We start from the raw sequence: 19,048 nt of genomic DNA, 5'->3' as shown, positions 1-19,048 counted from the left end.
TTAATCCGGGCGTCCATCACCGCCGCGGCTCTGTGACGCAAGCGCGCCGTAAAAGGCAACGCGGGAGGGGCGGTTACATGTTGCTCTTGGGCGGGCCGAGGCGAGGCTCCGTTGGCTGCTTCACATGCCACTCAACAGAGTGGCCTTGTTGGCGCGGCCGCGGTGTTTGTGGGGCAGCCTCCGCTCTCCGGGCCCCGCTGGCCTTAAAGGGACAGGCGCCCTCCGTGGGCGCCCTTTTGCGACATGGCGGTGGCGGGGGATCTGGAGAACACGGTGAGCCCTGAGGGGAGCCTGATGGAGCGGCAGGCCCTGAAACCACCTCTGGTTTCCCTTGCGTCCGCGCGGGAGGTTGGGCGCGGCTGCTGGGGGGGGGGATGAAGGCGCTCTATACATGCGCAGGGGCACGCTCGCCCGCGAGGGTGAATTTCGCGGATCCTCGGCGCTGGCACAGTATAAGGAGGATCGCCAAGCGAGCCCTTCTACGCACCCAGAGCCCTTTCAGCTCTCAACAGTATTCATTTTGTTGCATTTGTAGCCCGCCTTTCTCCCCGCGAGGTCAAGGCGGCGGGCGAGTTTCTCTTCCTCCCCGTTTTATTCCTGCAACGACCCCATGAGGTAGGGTGGGCTGAGAGAGAAAGTGTGACTGGCGCGCAAGGCCACCCAAGGGAGTGATTTAAACCCTTATCGCAGTATTTGCCGGAGATCAATAGTCGGGGCTCTGCAGGGCATTAAGCACCCGCTTCCAAGCCTGGTATTTGAGACCTTTCCCCACCATAACTGGGTATACTGTACTGGATATATACTGTACTGGGCACCTTCACCTGCAGAAGGTCACTTGCTCTCTAACACTGAACTTTCGCCTTTCCGCAGCTTCTTCCACAGCATCTCACATCGCATTTTGGATATCTTCCAAGTTCTCTCCATCACACTCTGCACTTAGCTTCCTGCGTGCTCAGAAGCCCTCACTTCGTTTTAGATGGTCCACACATAGGTGCTCATAGAATTGTAGAGATGGGTTATCTGGTCCAACCCCCTGCAATGCAGGAATCCGGCCCACAGCCATCGCTGTGGTTAACAGCATTGACCCATTGCACCACAGAAGGCCATCCCCTGGTCTTTCAAAATTGCATTGTCCCCGTACTGATGCTGCTTTACTCTCCTATTATCTCTTTTCCAAATGCCCTACAAATGTCCCTAAGAACATAGGAAGGATCTGCGGGGTCTGGCCAGCAGCCCTTATAAATGTAAGGAACCGCAGAAATAGGGAGGAGGGAGTTGAAATAGAAAATGTTAAAACTACAGTATGGTTAAACTATGGTTACCTCCGGGTATAAGGTGGTATATAAATTCAATAAATGAATGAATTAAAAATTAAAAGAAAAAGGCCAGTGGCTCATTTAGTCCAGCATACTCTTATCACAGTCGGAAACCAGATAGATGTCCGTGGGAAACCAGTGAGCAGAACATTAGCACAAGAGTGTTTTCATCTCCTGTGGTTTCCAATAATTAGAATTCAGGGCCACACCTGTAGGCTCCTGGTGTTTTATTCTTGTAGTCAGTCTGGCTGAGAGTGACTACAACTCCTATCAGCCTTAACCATGGGCCATGCTATGCTGTGTCCGATGGAAACTGGAGTCCAACAACATCTGGAGAGCCACAAGATAGAGCAGTAGTCTCGTAATCTGGGGAACCGGGTTCACGTCCCTGCTCCTCCACATGCAGCTGCTGGGTGACCCTTGGGCCAGTCACACTTCTTTGAAGTCTCTCTGCCCCACTCACCTCACAGAGTGTTTGCTGTGGGGGAGGAAGCGAAAGGAGAATGTTAGCCGCTTTGAGACTCCTTCGGGTAGTGATAAAGAGGGATATCAAATCCAAACTCCTCTTCTTCTAAGTAAGTGTTCATAGGGTTGACCCATGGATCCATGCTCTAATTATATCAGCTGGGAGCTATGCTCCCTTTGAGTCCTTTCTGGAATCTCTAAGATTGTAGGGTCAGACTACTAAAAATCCTCAGCCTCCTACCTCTTTCTTTGTATTGTCTGCATGCGTTCAGGGACTCGCTTGAGTTCTTTTGCAGAATGAATAATTCTGATTAGTTTCTCTCATCTACCCCCCTGTCTTGTAAGTCTCCAGTTTCGTATTCCAGGAGAGAAGCTTAGTGACAGTGTTGCATAGGGACCAGCTGAGCAACATACGGAAACTAAGCATTTATCACTTAAGTTGGACTCAGGTTATGGACAATAAGCCATAAAAGATGCATGTGCTGCCCTCTGCCATGTGGCTTAAGCCATTCACTGAGGGTGTGTAGGAGGCAGGCAAAGGGGTTGAAAAATAGCTACAGTGAAAGCGTGATCATGGCAGCTCAATTGTAGCCATGCCCAATTTGACTGTTAATGTTTAATTGCAATCATACTTGCAAATGAGACGAACTAAGGGGCTTCGTAGCCCATTCATCCACATGTACCTCATTGGTAGTCCAAAAGAAAGAACTATCAACTTTTTGTAACTCTTCTGTGCTTGATCACCTAGACTAGACACTTATTTATCAGAGGCGATCAGATTTGGCCACCTACAAGCCAACGTGGAATCAATGTGAAGTTGCTTGGACACTTCTGAGCAGGCAGGGTTGAGGGACACAGTCATAGCACGGGTCAAGTTTGTTGATTGCATTTCCCCCGTCACCGGGGAACTCAGGATAATGTTCCTGGCCAGCTCTTATCTCTGATTACCTTTCTATCTTGCCTTTCCTCCAAGGAGCTCAAAATTCTATACATAATCTTGCTCTAATATCCTGCAAAATCCACTTACTAGGAAAGTAAGTTCTGTTGAACTTGGTGGCACTTCAGTCCAAGTAAACTTGAATAGAGTTGAAGTGCAAGTTTCCTGGCTAGCTCAGTTGGTTAGAGTGTGGTGCAGGTAGTGCCAAGGTTGCAGGTTCGATTCCCGTAAGGGACACCTGCAGAATCCTGCATTACAGGGATTTGACTAGGTCCTTCGGGTCCCTTCCAACTCTATGATTCTAAATATTCTCCATGACCCTAGTCTGCCACTGAAACCACTGTGCCACACTTGCTTGGTGTTTTCTGTCATGCTGCTCCTGTTGGCTATGTGGTGAACTTTTTCTTAGGTTTTCCTAAAGACCTACTTCTTCATCAAAGGCTTTTTGGACGCTCATTCTAATTGCACTCTGAAAACTCATATTGGTCTTTCTGGACTGATGAGGCATCCTCTGTGTGTATCAGACAGCTCAACTGACCATCTCCACCTCTTTCCAGGGTGCTGCTTTCCTTACAAGTCACAGGACCTCATCCTTCACAGATGGGCTTTCAGCAGCATCGTTTACGGAGTACCCTAGGCACAAACCTTTCATTAACGCTGACTTGCGACGACCTCCTGCCAAGCCAGTCATTGCATATCCAGAGAGTAACAGCAGAGGTAACAATTTGACTTGGAGGAATTGGGGTAGCGTTGGGAATAAGTTTGTGGTTTGTTTGTTTGTATGTCCGTCTGGAAGGTTCACAACCCTCAAATCAGTGTGAAAGCACTACCCTTGTTGAGGGGGGTGGGATGCCCATGGTTGTTTTTTTTTTTTTTTAATGACTTATAAAATCTTATCAGCTGATCTGAAGAAAACTAAAAGGTGGATTGTTTTAAAATGCATTGGCTTCGTAAAAATACGGTCCTTGTGGGTTTTTAAGAACCAGTTGACAATGGGTTGCTTTCTCCCCTAGGCTTATTCTTGACCCTTGTTTCTTCCTTGCTTCCCAACTCCCCAGTGCCAAGGAAAGTGGCATCTTTGGGTTACTTCAACCAGTAAACCATATGTTCTTTCAATGTGACTTTGGGAGGCCTTGTTAGTTTATTCAGCTCCGGCCCTTGAGCTGATACGGCTCATCTTGACTTGAGCCCAGCAGAGCATAATCCCAGAGTCCGCAAACGAAAGGATGAGGTCAGGTATGGCTACATTGCTATTCTTTATTTCTAAGCTATGCTGAGAGCATACAAATATACATCTTGCCTCTCTGAGAGCAGAGAGCAACTCCAACAAAGAAACGACAGAACAAAGAAACAGGAAACCAGTGAACGTCCCATCCAGTCTCCCTTTCCCATGAGAATCCAACAGTAACTTGACTGTGGAATGAAAACAGTCCCATGACTCGCAGCTGCTGCTCAGTGAGGGAAACAGAAACTAACAGGCCTTGCTCCATGTCCCCCACCCCCCTCTGAAGTGAAGCATATTGTGGAACAAGCCCTTTTCTGGAGCAGCGCTCTCTCTGGAATGGTTTGCGGAAAGAGATTTGTCAGGCCTGCTTCTTTGTCATTTCTGCTCTCTTGTGAAGATTTCTGGGAGTCCTACGTGAATCTGCTGTTGCATCTGTATTAGGAATGGGGAATGTCAGGCCCAGAGACCAAATGCAACCCTTCAGGCCTTAACAACAACAACAACATATTATTATATTTATACCCTGCCCATCTGGCTGGGTTTCCCCAGCCACCCTGGGCTGCTTCCAGCAGAATACTAAAATACAATGATTCATCAAATATTAAAAGCTTCCCTAAACAGGGCTGCCTTCAGATGTCTTCTAAAAGCCCAATAGATGTTTATTACTTTGAAATCTGATGAGAGGGCATTCTACAGGGTGGGCACCACTACTGAGGAGGCCCTCTGTCTGGTTCCCTGTAACTTTGCTTCTTGTGAGGGAACCGCCAGAAGGCCATCAGCACTGGACCTGAGTGTCCGGGCAGAACGATGCGGGTGGAGATGCTCCTTCAGGTATACTGGGCTGAGGCCATTTAGGGCTTTAAAGGTCAGCACCAACACTTTGAATTGTGCTCAGAAACATACTGGGAGCTAATGGAGGTCTTTCAGGACTGGTGTTATGTGGTCTCAGCGGCCACTCCCAGTCTAGCTGCTGCATTCTGGATCAGTTGTAGTTTCTGGGTCACCTTCAAAGGTAGTGCACTGCAGTAGTCCAAGCAGGAGATAACCAGAGCATGCATCACTCTGGCAAGACAGTCCGTGGGCAGGTAGGGTCTTATGACCATTGGGACTCCCCTTGTCCAGGCCATATACTTACTGAGCCGCAGCCCACACATTCCCAGCTTTTCACCCTCCTTAAGTGCTTTTGACTGGCCAGGATGTGTCACTGGACTCTGATCATGCTTCTGGCTTGATTGGATGGAGGGCAGAGGGGTATGTGAGGGTAAAGATACGAGGCTACAGTACAAAGGCAACCTTCATACTTATCACTCTTCCCATTTCTGTCTCTGGCTCAGACATAACATCCTGTCCACTCATTTCTTACAGTTGGGTGGGAATAGTCAAATTACAGGTTCCCTGACCTTGGAGAAGTAGGTGAAGATAGCATTTGAGAAACTCAGAGCTTAAAACTACCCTGTGAGATCTAAATTTCCTTTCCTTTTTGAAGTGGATGCTAATTAAATGTGGGTTGTGCTGGCAAGGAGCTCCGTTGGCTATTACAGAGAAGTGGGTCTGCTAATTATTGATGAGACTTCCTTTCAGCTCTGCCAGATGTCAGAGCCTGGGGAACTGAATTCACACAGTGTTGGTAGCCTTCTGTTTTCCTCCTTGGCAGCAGAAGGTCTGTTTGCTCAAATATTTTCTCTGGGAATTATTTTATGGTGTTGATGCTGTATGTGTGGCTAGATGCTGACTCTCAAGTTCAGGGCCAGTTCTGCTTCAAATGTGACTGGGATTTGGGAATGTGGAGTCCAGTTCCAGATACTTTTACTTAAAAAAGCATAGAACATACACAGTGTTTCTAAAACTTGGGTCCCCAGCTGTTGTTGGACTATAGTTCCCATCGTCCTTGACCACTGGTTCTGCTGGCTAGGGATGATGGGATTTGTAGTCCCACAACAGCTGGGCACCCAAGTTTGAGTAACACTGCATTAACAAAAGTTCCAGGGAAGGAGCAATAGCAATATAATATCAGGAAGGTCTTGCTGAGGGCCTTTAGTGCCAAAAGTCAAATGTAAGGCTGTGCCAATATCCATCCAATTTATTGAAAAATTTCTTTCCTCTGTGAAAGCAGCTCTCCTTTTCTTCTGCCTCATTTTCAAAGTACTTTATCATTCCTTTAGAATTTGGGTGGGTGTTGTGTTTTGAGCTTACCTGGTTGCTGGAAGGTGGCCAAGGGCGGTATGTATGCTTTCCTTTCCAGTAACCATTTCTCCAGCACTCCTTAAGCCTCCCTCACTGCCCGCACGTCCTGATTGACAAAAGCGCAATGGGAGGAGCCACCTTTAATTGGAGAGCGGACACCCAGGGAGGCTGCAGAGTACTTGGGAGATGATTTGGAGAATGAAATAAGGGCACCTCACAACCACCACACCAATCAGGTAAGCGCAACGAAACACACCACACTATCTAAGATTCACAGAAAACTGGATTTTGTTGTAACTTCATCAGATGTATAGCCTAGGAACAACATACATCAGCATATCCCATTTGGGCTTCAACGGCCATCCTTGTGAAATAGGTTAGGGAGGGAGCTTGGGACTTGCTCAGGTCCACACACAGCTGAATAGTCTTTGAATGCAGCTTTCTGCAGTCTTAAATCCAACCCTGTATCTGCTGCATCACGCTAGCTCATTAATAGCTGGTTCTAATTGTATTTAGCCTTGTTGTTGTTGTTAGCAATATTCTCAGCTCTGAAGAACCTGCAAGAGAAAATACGGCGGCTGGAGCTGGAACGGATTCAAGCAGAGGAGAGCGTGAAATCTCTGGCCAAGGAAACCTCAGACTATAAGAAAGTGCTGGGCGAACAGCTGATGGAAAAAGAGCAGACAAAGTTTGAGGTGTCCAGGAAAAATGAAGGTATGCAAATGTCTCCTTTGCTCAACTACAAATTAATAATCCTAGGGGTGTTTGGATGAGCCCCCTTAAGTTATTCAGTGAGGTCATTTCCCATGACCCAATATGTAAGCTGTCCAAAGTGAAACATGCCCCCCCCCCCGCAAACCTGTGCATCTGGACAGCATGTGAGCCTATCAGGATCCTCTATGCACCCTATGGCATGTGTGTAAGAGGGAGAAACAAGAAGCAAAGGGGTAGAAGAAACAGGTTAATGTCCAAAAACTTAGAGTCCAAAGCATTTTGGTACATTGAAGAGGATTCTGGCACTGGAAATGTTTTCCAACGATCCAACTCCCGGTCTATCTGGGGCAGATGTATGCTATGTGATGCCTAAAGCTGAGATGCTCTGAAAGAGGTGGGGGAAACCATTTATTTTTGCATGTTACCTTCTTCAGATCCAAAAAGATCATTATTCTGCAAGTAGCAGCTGTTCACTTAAAGTAAGGGTGGGCAGCCAACTGCCATGGAGACCTTCTGGGCTATAAATTCCCATTGTCCTTGGTCAGCATAACCAATGGCCAGGGACGAAGAGAGGTGTAGCCCAGGACTTCTGAAGGGCACCAGGATGCCTAACCCAGCTCAGCATGCTGAGCTCATCCTACACAACCACATGGATGCACATTTGAGGGGAGGATCAGTTGTGATGAGCAAGCTGCCTTTCAGGGGAGCTTGCCTGCCTCCTCCTTCAGGAGAAGCTTCCAAGAAATCCCGGATCACCCTGAAACACAGTTTGAAAACCCTTGTGTTGGAGAATCGGTGTCGTTAAGGCAAGGTTGAAGAGATCTATCCAGGAGCCTTTACTGTATTGGTAGCCTCATGGAATTAGAATGCAGAGCCCAGTTCCAAAAAAACCTCTAGTTACCATGATACCTGATTGTTCTTACTTCTTGTGGAACTGACAGATGTCTTTGTATGGCTCCCATTGTCAGCATACGGCTGAAGTTGGGAGTATGGCTGTGCTTCAGCTGCTGCTCGTTCTCCGCTCGCTTCTTCTGTGTTGAGGCACAGCTGCAGGTGGTCTGAGTATCTCAGCTTTGGGCTCTGCATAGTATATATCTGCTGCACGTACGTATGGCATCTTACCTGCCCCTTGGTGTTCAGATGAGTTCTTCCTCCACTCCATCTCTTGGGCCATTTAGAATTTTGAAGAACCTGTCCTTGCTCTGTTGTAGGGCTGGGCAATATCTGCTTCCCAGCATCGTAATATACTGCCAATATGGCGGAAGGAGGCAGCCTGCCAGCGCTTGCACAGCCAGAGAAAGAAAATGAAGATGTTGGCTGGCAGACAAGCAAATCCCACTCCTGAGGCCAGTGGCTAGGCTGGGGAGGGAGGGAGGGGACGAGCATCAGGTGCCTGAGGGAAGTGCGCTGTGCTGGCTGTAAGTACGTTGCCCAGTCTGAAATCGCTTTTGTGATTTTAACTTTAAACCGTATCAGTAAATTGCCTAGGCCTAGTCTACTAGTCGCTTGGGGCTGTAGCCAACTAAATTCTTCATGGAGCAAACCCACTGAAATTAATGGACCTAGGTTGGACTTTTCTGAAAAATTAGTGGTTTACTCTGAGCAGTAGGGTTGTATCCATTGTTAGTCCCACATGGACCCATTGAAATTGACGGACACGACAAACTTAGGCCCACCAATGAGTCTACCCTGAATACAGCTGGCAGTACCCCATAGTTTGCAACCTGTATAGTCCTCATGGGGTCCATTATTAGCATTGGGGCTGTAAGGTAAAGGGACCCCTGACCATTAGATCCAGTCGCAGATGACTCTGGGGTTGCGGTGCTCATCTTGCTTTATTGGCCGAGGGAGCTGGTGTACAGCTTCCGGGTCATGTGGCCAGCATGACTAAGCCGCTTCTGGCGAACCAGAGCAGCGCACGGAAACTCAGTTTACCTTCCCGCCAGAGTGGTACCTACTTATCTACTTGGCACTTTGACGTGCTTTCGAACTGCTAGGTGGGCAGGAGCAGGGACCGAGCAATGGGAGCTCACCCCGTCGCAGGGATTCGAACTGCCGACCTTCTGATCCGCAAGCCCTAGGCTCTGTGGTTTAACTCTGTGGTTTAGCCATCTCTCATTGCCCTTCTTTCAGAGTTGGCAGCTCAGCTGGCAGGTGCCGAGACTCGCTGCAGCCTTCTGGAAAAGCAGCTGGATTACATGAAACAAATGATTGCACAGGCGGAACTCGAAAAGACCACTGTCTTGCAGAAGCAGGTACGTCGTCTGCCTTGGTGTCATCTGACCTTCTTAATGCAAACTCTATGAATTTCGCCAACAGCCATATTACATCTGGGTTATACACACACACTTGTGGAACTCACTGCCACAAGATGTGGTGATGGCCACAAGCTTAGAAGGCTTTCAAAGCTGAGTGAGACAAATTTCAGAGAAGATGTACTAGTCCTGGTGGGTATTCCCTACCTCCAGTATCAAAGTGCATCTGAAAATCAACTGCAGGTGAATTCCAACCGGAGGAGCTGTTGCCTCTTCATGTCCACCATTTGGGCTTCCTCAAATGTGGCATCTGGTCAGCTTCTGTGGGAAACTGAATGGCAGAGTAGGTGGACCATCAGTCTGGCCCAACCAGGCTTTTATTAGGTTACATTGTGGGACTGGGTTGCCATCATGCGGATCTTGAAAACTATTCCCCTTCATTGAACAGTTTTGCCACCCTATCTGCTACTGGGGCCTGCTGTTGACATGATATAGGACCTAGTCTCAAACGTCACAATATTCAGCCCTAGAATTAAAAGGTTTGACACGAGCCTTTTGTGAGCTTCACACACACACACACACACACACACACACACACACACACACTGCTTCACTTTTCTCCCATTATATTGCTGCTTTTTAGTGAGATGTTGCAGTTGACTAGGGTTGCAGACTTTTACTGCTGTTGGCTACCCCTGTGCTTTTCAGCGGCAGGCAGAAATTCAGTTTCTGAAACTTCCCGTCACATCTTTCTTGCCTCCCCACGCCATGAATAACTTTCCTCCTCCTCTTTCCAGGCCACATTAGAAAGAGAGAGAATCCTTGATCAATCACATGTGACATCTAAATTGGAAAGGTTGGATCTGCTCGAGAAAGAATATGCAAGGCTTACGTCAATGCAGTCTCATGCAGAGGTAGGTTGTGTTCGTTTGGACGCCCGAGACCAGGTTTGTGCTCATTGTGGATGCTCAGCATTCTTGTAATGTAGTGATGGAGAACCTGTGACCTTCCAGATGTTTCTGGGCTACAAATCCCATCATCCCTGACCATTGGCCATGTTGGCTGGGGCGGATGGGAGAGTCACAACTTTCTACATCCCTGTCATCATCATGCCCCACTAATGGGCTTTCTAGACACGATCTGGCTGGCTATTATTGGTCTGATACAAGAAGGACTTCCTTAACGTTTGAATCCACTCAATTTTTATACTGGAACTTGGAGCAGAGATATATAAATGACCTCAGTGGGACTTACTCCCAGAAAACCTTTTACAGGGTTAACAGTCTGAAAGTTGCAGTATTGTGCTTCTGCTATTTTAAAGGTAAGCATGGCACGTCTTGTGTTCTAAACACTGGGATATGTTTTATCCTTTCTTTTATTCATATGCAAATGAAATCAATTAAATTCATTTGATTGAGTTGATATAAATATTTCTTCAGTCAGATGGCAGCCGTACCAAATAGGGTAATGTTTAGATTTTTTCTGCTGCTGTAGTGTTCTGCATGAGAACCTCTGAATCCCAAATTCTGCTCCAATAAAACATGAAATCTGCTCGCAAGAAAACCTAGCTCAGCCCCAAAATTATGCTATGCCACATTTATTTAGCTTAATATGGTGTGTGTTGTACACTCATATTTAGATTCCTCCCCCCTCCATCATGCCACCTATTTTGATTTTTGTAAATTTAGTTCTCTTCTGGATCCCCCTAGTGGTTGAATATAACTGCATAGATAGCCATGTCTCTTACGTTTGTGAGTTGTAGCTCTGGTAGTCTCCAGATCTGTTTCTATTATGTATTCGTTGCCTTGGTATTCTACTCCAGAAAGGTCAGAGCAGATCTTACTCCCCAGCAACCCTAAAAGGAGGCTAGATTATGTCTTCCCTTTAAAAGAAAAAGGGTGGGTTTAGAACCAGGCTATCCCCAGACAGATCTTTGCCTGCGGGACACCTTGCTGGAGGCAGGAGGCAAGACTCAATTGGCTGTTGGGTGATTTTAGGTTCTGCTTTTGTTTAAACTAGAAAAAAATGAAAGAGCTGGAAGAGAAGCTCCTGGAGGAAGAACAAGCGCGGAAACGGGTGCAGGAAAAAGCAGCAGAGGCAAGTCCTTCCGATTTGTGGCCTGAATTTCTCTGCAGAGGAAAGAACTCCTGAGGGCATGTAGGATTTGTAATGCGTTTGAGGCCTCCTTGCAGAAACATGGAATGATCAGAAACTTCATTCTGTGTGTAGGCTACAGTCATGGTAGAATTTATTTTCAGAAGATTGCAAGAATATGTCCAGACACAAGCTGCTGGGTAGCATAAGGTCTTGTCTGCAGGCCTGATGGTGGGCCAGTTATTGCGGTCTGCAGATTATTATTAATTTTACGACACTGCAAACATTTTTAGTTGAAAACCTACATCCAGTTTGTTGGGATAGAACTCCCCCATCTCCAGCCTTTAATGCAAATGCCTCCAATCACATGCAGTAGGTATACATATAGAGATTTGTGTATCAGTTCCATGCCTCCATCACAAAGTAGACTTCTCCAGCCTAGTGCCTGAATTTGCACTACAGTTCTCATCATCCCTGACACTTGCTCATGCTGGCTTGAGCTGCTGGAGCTGGAGCTGGAGTTCCAACAACATCTGGAGGGCAGCAGGTCGGGAGAAGTTTGATACAGAAGCAATGGAACAGGAGTTTGGATAGCAGCTCTGGGTTGTTCCCATATAAGGCCCTGGTACCATCCAAGGGCAGGCTAGACTTTTGATGGGGAAAACCAGGGCTGGGATGAATATCTAATAATAATGCTTTGCACAGTGAACACAAGACACACTATACACACCCTATAAACAGTTGCCTTAAGAAGAACCCCCTCTCTCTGAGCCCAGAGAGGGTTTTAGCTTTCAGAATCTTTGCTTGGACCAATTCCACAAAGCAAGAATGAAGTCCGATTGCCAAAGTCCTGCAACTACACTGTCCTTCGTCCAGTTTTCCAACAACCTTTGGATCTTCAATTTCTCTCCCACCAGTTTCATTGTATCTCTGCACATCTCCACAGTTTCTCTCCCCTATTCGTCTCCATGCAGGAATGCTGAAAAGGGGGCCTCTTACGTAGGCCGGCTCTACATGCCATGTTGCATAGCAGCAGAGATAAGGAATCGCAAGCCCTCTGCAGCTGCGTTTTAGGAAGGAACATTCTTACCAGCTTATGGAGGAATTAACACTTTCCTCAACAAATGGGTGCCTGTGGCTGAATGTGTTTAGCACTTCTGGACTGTGTCAGGGATGAGGAGCTTCCAGCCCTTGTAATATTGTTGGACTACAGTTCCTATCCCCTGACCATTGTTATACTGGCTGGGGCTAATGGGACTTGGGAGTCCTGCAACATCTTTGGGTTGAGCCATCTGTGGGCTGTGCCTTAGCTGGCAAACCGCCCCCCCCCCAACTTCAGCTTCTATTATTTTGAATTAAAGAAAATAATAATAATAATCCCCAGGCTTATCTTGGCAGCTTCAGACTGGTTTGGAGAAGAACAGACAGTTGCTGGAAGCACAAACACAGCCTGTGGTGTTGGTGGAACCTTTGAAACCAAAGAAGATCAAGAAGAAAGCAAAGCAGCTGGAAAAGGTACATCACTGGTGCTAAAAGAGCTTAGATTGCATCCCTGTTTACCTGTGGCCCATAATCCACATAAAGCACTGAATTCATGCAGCCCTCATAGATGGGGTGGAGGTGAGGGACAGCGGTGGGAACCCCCCCCCCAATGCTGCAGACTCTGCTCTTTATTGGCTGTAGTTTCGCCTATCATCAGTTCTGGCTCCTCCCACCGTTTGTTGCCACCCTTGATTGACTTAATTTCTCCTAATGTGCATGTTTCTCTTCTCTCTTTTCAGAATGACCCTGGAATGGTTCACTGCCATGCACAGCCTCACTATAGGCTACGGCTGGGGGATGTGCCTTTTGTCGCTGGAAAGGTAAGGAATCAATGACTTCCCAAGCCCTGATAACTGAATGGAGGGCTCTGTGTTCAGAGACAATACTAGGAAATGGGGTTTCAAGGTACCCTAGAAGTCGCCTGGCCCAACCTTCTGCTTGGGGTGGAGAATCTTGCAACCACGGCATCCCTGAGAGCTGGCTGCTCAACCTGTGCCTCATCTCCAGCAAAGGAGAGCCTGCCACCACCCCAGAGGCAGTCTCTTTCACGGGCAAACAACTGTTTCTCCTAATGTTCGGCTGAAATCGGCTGTCTTTTCCACCCACTGGTTCTTCTCCGCTTTCTGCACAACATGTTGCTGGCATTCATCTGTCTCTGGAGATGGTGGAGGAGTGTGTCTTTGGAGGAGAGGGCAAGCCGTTGGATGGTTGCAGCTCCTGCTGTGGCTGTAGAGACTGATGTGGGAGAGACATGTTTTGTTGCAGCTGGGGCAGAGGAAGGCGCCCAGCTGTGGGTCTCAAACCCTCCCTGAGTTAGGCTCTGCACAGATATTGGAAGGCTGCTATCACAGCTCCCCTTAATTTCCTGTCCCAAAGTTCTAACTCGGTACAGTCATACCTCGGGTTACAGACGCTCCAGGTTGCGTGTTTTTGGGTTATGGACGCGCCGAAATCCGGAAGTACCGGAACGGGTTACTTCCGGGTTTCGGCAGTCACGCATGCGCAGAAGCGCTAAATTATGCTTTGTGCTTGTGCAGAAGCGCCGAATCGCAACCTGCGCGGGCGCAGACGTGGCACTGCGGGTTGCGAACGTGCCACCCGCACGGATCACATTCGCAACCCGAGTTTCCACTGTAGCATTTTAACCAGCGTTATAGGTACTGATGCATATCCGTGGTACATTTTGCTCAGCGTTCAATTCCCCAGGTCACCTTTGTCCTCTTCACCTTTCCCCTCCCTTTACTGTCAGTCCACAAGCCCCAGCCACTCCGTGGGAGCCAACGTTCAGCATGTGCTGCACCTCATGAAGCATCATTCGAAAGCCCTTTGCAACGAGCGCGTGGTCAGCAATGTCCCCTTGAGCAAGCCGATGGGCAGAGGAAGGAGGAACTCGGGCTCTTCCATTTCTTCCACGTCCCAGGGAGACCTTTCCGAGGTGCTGTTGACGCTGCAAGACGAACTTGGGCAGATGAGCTTGTGAGTCAAAACACTTGCGTGCCTTGCGGATCTTCTGTGTTCCATTGTGTGACTCTCGATTCTGGTAGCCACGCCACAGACCCCCTGAGCAGAAGCGCAGGTCACCCTTCACAATTCTATCTGAATGTCGCTGGAAGCAAAGTCTGTGTTGCTTGCTCTCAGGGAGAGGAGCATTGGATTTCAGCCTTGGAGTGTCAAAAGAAAACTGCTAGGGCCGTTTTGACAGCTGGGTGGGGCTACCCACCTGCCAATCACCAGACATCACAATGATCCCAGATGACCCAAAATAATGTATTTCCTTTGTGAGCAGGCTGGATTGGAAGAGCCTTGCTTTGCCGACTTGAAATCAAGCTTGGCAATGCAAAGGAATGTTTGTGCACACAGCAAGCCCTGCTTTGCGAACGCCAAAGCATGAACAGTTCTTCCGGGGCTTGCTGTCACTGCTGATAGCTAGCCCCGCTTGGCAAGGAATAATGGGAGCACGCTTCAAGACTTCTGATTGTTCCTTTGCAGATGCGTCCCTACCCATTACGACATCACAGATGATGTCATGTGTAGGGCAGGTGGGCATGGTTTGGGGGAAAGGGCCTCTATATGCTGGCGAAGAAAAGGCACTCTGCACACACTCAGAGACACTCTTATTGGGTTCCTGGAACTGGAGAGGGGGCAAAGCAAATAAAGTGATGTCCAGAAGAAGAAAACATGCCCCAGGTGACATGCTACTGCAAGGAAGTTGACTAAAATCATAGAATAGGACCATCCTGCCCCTGAGAAGAACCCCTATTAAAATGGTAGCTTTGCTACAGTAAAGCATCTGTTTGGGGGTTTGCCTCCCCACCCCATGCAAACGCACTTAAAGACAGACTTCTTGGTCACATTGTAGCCTCCTCTCTTTCCCTGCCATTCCTAACGATGATGGATAGCCGACAACTTAATCCACCAATTCTGTTTTCCTCCAATCTATCGCAAACACCCTTTATGTTGGTAAATGTGCTTATTCATCTGCCTGGTAACCAGTCGAAAAAATAATATTTTTTGTCGCTGGTTTAACAGCTCTAGATTTTGAATTTGGATTGTGTCCTCTACTTGCAAAGCGACTCTGAAAATGTATATGAAGCATGTTCTTAGAGAGCAAAAAGCAAGTTTAATCCGCTCCCTGCCCTGAATCTTTCTATTGCATGTAAGCGATCACCAGCAGCTGGTAAAACTCATCCATGAGGCTCCAACGATTGCCGTAAGAGAAGACCTTGAGAGGGAGCTGGAAGGGCTGGTGAAGAAGATGGAAGCCAAGGCAGAACAGATCTGTAAAATCCAGAGGCATCGGGCGCGGGTGAGTTGCCCTTCTGCCTGAGTTCTGGCACCTGGAAAGAAGGAATCATTACAGTCACTCCCCCCAAGATGATGCTGGACTACGACTCCCATCATCCCTGACCATTGGGGCCAATGGGAGTTGGAGTCCAACAACCTCTAGAGGACCGCAGATTGAACGACGATGCCACAACTTTTGAGCAGCTCGATTGCTTTTTATAATAGGTGGTGGCAAAGAATTATGTAGTGCCCCGCTGGCCATCCCTGCACAAGGCAAATGTACAACTGATAAAGGAGGTACATCTGAGCTTGTACTCTCTCCTCCAGGGATGGAGGAAGCTGTGGCTTTCCAGATGTTGGACTGCCAACAGCAGCAGCCAGCATGGCCAATGGTCTGGGGTGCTGGAAGCTGTAGTCCATCAACATCTGGAGGGCCACAGGTGCCCATCCTGCTCTACTCTGATTAGAGCAGCTCCAGATGTTTTCAGACTCGACTCCCATTGCTTGGCCATGCTGGCTGGGTCTGACTCCACCATTGGTGGGCTGCAGGTTCCCCTTCTCCGATTTAATGCACTTCTATTCCACCTTTCAAAGTGTGAATTGGTCCATTGATGAGTATTTTATGCTAATATGCACCACTTAAGATAATTGTTTTTCCATTAAGCTGTATGTAATTTTTTGAGAAATAAATTTAAAAAAACCTAAAAATGAATGTCAGGGTGGCTTCGAGCCGCAACTCAACGGTAGAACATCTGCTTTGCATGCACAAGGTCCAGTCTACAGGTAGAACAGCCGGGATAGCTCATTTTGTACATACAGCACGAGACTCTGAATCTCAGGTTTGTGGGTTTGAGCTCCACATTCCTGCATTGCAGGGGGTTGGACTAAAAGACTCTTGTGGTCCCTTCCAACTCCACAATTCTATGACCACTGAAATATTGAAGTGCTGCTGCCAGTCAGAGTAGACAGTGCTAAGCTACATGGACCAATGGGTCCAACTTTGTATAAAATAACATCTAGAACAACCTATGAGGAAAAAAAACATGTTATGGTTATCTTAGATATATGGTAATGTTCATAAGTGTACCAACCAAGCACATACATAGATCAGCACAGGAAGGCCAACCTGGAACCATTTTGATTCCTAAACTGACCAAATCTTTTCTCTGCAAGGTCAAAATGGAAAAGCCTCCCCATTGTCTTTTCCTTCACAAATCCTGTCTTAAGGATATGTCTGTTTGAATAGGGTGTGAGCCTGTGACCTGGCCCAGGAACTAAGTATTTATCACTACAAAAGACTGGCCAGGCTACCCAGGAAATCCAATCAAGTAACCTGCCAGACAGGAGATAATCAAGGACAAGAGACAAACAACATTTAAATTTCTGTTTAGACCGCCTTTTCTGTGATGTAGGTGTGATGTATCAGAGGGGTGGTCTTAGGTTACACCCCTTCTGTGATGTATGTATGATGTTTCTGGGGGTGGTCCTGATCTACAGGATGGGAATTTCAAAAGTCTTTATAAGGCCTTGCAGCCATTTTTCTGGGTCCTCCTCTTCTCCTGCGTGTGCTGGATACCCCATAAGGGGGAAAGGGCAGATTTTGTTCACAACATGGTAGAATAACTGTAGAACATAATAGGTGTATAGAATATAGTTTTCTCGATGATGAGAAGAAGAAAAATCTCTCTCCCCACAGAGTTGGTGAAGGGGATTGGAGGAAGGAAGAATATCCCTGAGGTAAAAAGCAGGCCATTCTGAAATGCCCTCTCCCCTTCTCCTTTTTTGACCTCGCAGCTGGCGAAGCAGAAGAGGGAAGGCAGGCTCTCTTGTCCTCAGCAGCCAAGCAGAGGCTGCGAAGTGAAAACGAAGGTCAACCGGGTGAAAGACGCCGGCCTGAAGAGGAGACCCGGAGAGCAGGGCAAGAAGAGTTTGCAGTTGCTGAGGGAAATGCAAAGCATACAGACCTCCCTTCAGAAAGATGACAACAGTTGGGACTACTGAGGCGTCTTGCGTGTGTGATTGTTGTTGTTTTTTGCACCTTTTCCGGCTTGCTGGCTCCAATCTCAGCTGCCTTTCTGGCCGGGCTGCACTTTCGAAACAAAAGCCCCTCATTCCCCACCTGTGGGCCTGATCAGATTACAGCCCCTAATCCTGATGCAGGAGGTGGGGAGGGAAGAAATAAGATAACCCTTATTATTCTTTTAGCGCATTAACAATCCCTTTGCTGTGAACCATTGTATTCTCCTTACCCTACAACTCAAGCAATTAATCTAATTGCTCACCAGGGGCGACTCTTTCCTAAGCCTAGAGGCAGACAATAGTGATTTTCTTTCCCACTCCCCTCCACAGAAGAGGGTATGATGGAGGCATAGTTGTCTCCGGCATGCAAGTTTTGCAGGCCTTTGCCCTGCTTCAAAAATGTCCACTGCCGTCTTGGCCAGTGGGGTGAAAGACACAAAAAGGGTGTTATTACATTACCTTTCAACTCTCCTAAAATGCATTGTTTTGTCTTCTGCCTTAAACTGCTCCTTCTCCTGCATTTCCCCCCAAAATTGCTTTATGTGTGGTGTTGGGTATTTTCCACTTCAGATGTTCAAACATTCTCAGTAAGACTTTCTCATTTTGAAATATGGAAGTTTTGTAAGGAGTGGCCTCTTCAATAGTCAGTTGACTACCTAAAGGCTTTTACCTCAGCTTATAATTGAGGATGCTTCCTTCAGTGTTTTTCCATCCTTGGAATCTTAATAATGTGGTTTCAAAGAGGAACTGAACAGCTGTCTGTATCTTCTCTCTTGGTTTTTTTCTCCTTGCAGAAGAGTGAAGTCAAAATGTGTTTCTTAAAAAAAAAAATACCACACACAACGGCACCTCCCATCATGGCTGTTCTGGTATTGGCAGCTGGTTTTTAACTTGGCTTTTAATAATTTTATCCTTAACTGGACTAGTAGATCTGGTGGCTGTCGTGGCACTATGGATTTTTATAGACACACACATGCACAGAGATATATTATTTATTACATTAATAATGTAAAGTCTTTCCAATGGTTGGAATGGAATGATGACTCAAAAATTGTGCTTTTTGAGGCTTGATTGGGATCCAATAAAGGCAACTTGCCAATTGAATAAATTAGGCAGAAAACAGCTTCTCTTGAACTTTTCCACTTTACAAGTACCAATGCAACTCAGGGATCCATATGCTCTAAACCAATCTGGAAAGCCGGTTGCATTCAGAGATTGATGCTTTTGCGTATTTGAAGTATAGCCTGTGCTTCCTGCAGTGAGACTGGACAGTACATGCAAAATCCTCATTGTCTGCTAGAGCAAAAACAAGGTAGCAAGGACCCCTGACTGTTTTTTTCTATAGACCTGCTGCAAGCTCCCCTCCCTCACCCTCCTTTGTGAGAAGACAGCAGGGCAATGCTGTCTTTGCCATCTCTGCTCAGATACCCTGAGGAATAGCAGCAGGACCCGCTGCTCAGGGAGTGTCGTGCGTCACCTGGTCTCCCTGAGCCGTTTCTCCGTCATGGCAGGA

The 19,048-nt window shown here is 47.3% G+C and overlaps 2 protein-coding genes and 1 long non-coding RNA gene across 3 annotated transcripts in view; 1 reads left to right on the top strand and 2 right to left on the bottom strand.

Annotated features, from left to right (window-relative positions):
* The first annotated feature begins 172 nt into the window (after positions 1-172).
* Positions 173-18,643, top strand: CEP57 (centrosomal protein 57). Its single transcript, XM_081910245.1, has 11 exons — positions 173-273; positions 3,276-3,435; positions 6,662-6,841; positions 8,975-9,096; positions 9,894-10,010; positions 11,116-11,193; positions 12,589-12,705; positions 12,972-13,052; positions 13,982-14,208; positions 15,394-15,538; positions 17,311-18,643. The coding sequence occupies exons 1-11, from the start codon at positions 244-246 to the stop codon at positions 17,515-17,517; spliced, it is 1,464 nt and encodes a 487-aa protein (XP_081766371.1). The 5' UTR covers positions 173-243; the 3' UTR covers positions 17,518-18,643.
* LOC309369422 lies at positions 7,235-8,778 on the bottom strand. Its single transcript, XR_014168117.1, has 2 exons — positions 8,508-8,778; positions 7,235-7,857 (listed from the first exon to the last, which is right to left on the bottom strand). It is a non-coding gene; the product is annotated as an uncharacterized lncRNA (long non-coding RNA).
* The window catches only part of MTMR2 (myotubularin related protein 2), a 45,890-nt gene continuing 42,320 nt past the window's right edge, over positions 15,479-19,048 (bottom strand). Inside the window, exon 16 of the transcript XR_014168023.1 lies at positions 15,479-15,569. The gene's annotated coding sequence lies outside the window, so the exon portion shown is untranslated. The remainder of the gene's footprint in view (positions 15,570-19,048) is intronic.

The sequence above is a fragment of the Podarcis melisellensis genome (genome assembly GCF_964234715.1).
Source record: "Podarcis melisellensis genome assembly, chromosome: 4".
In the NCBI taxonomy this organism is placed as follows: Eukaryota; Metazoa; Chordata; class Lepidosauria; order Squamata; family Lacertidae; genus Podarcis; species Podarcis melisellensis.
The sequence above is the reverse complement of the archived record's forward strand: the minus strand, read 5'-3'. Positions and strand labels throughout refer to the sequence as shown.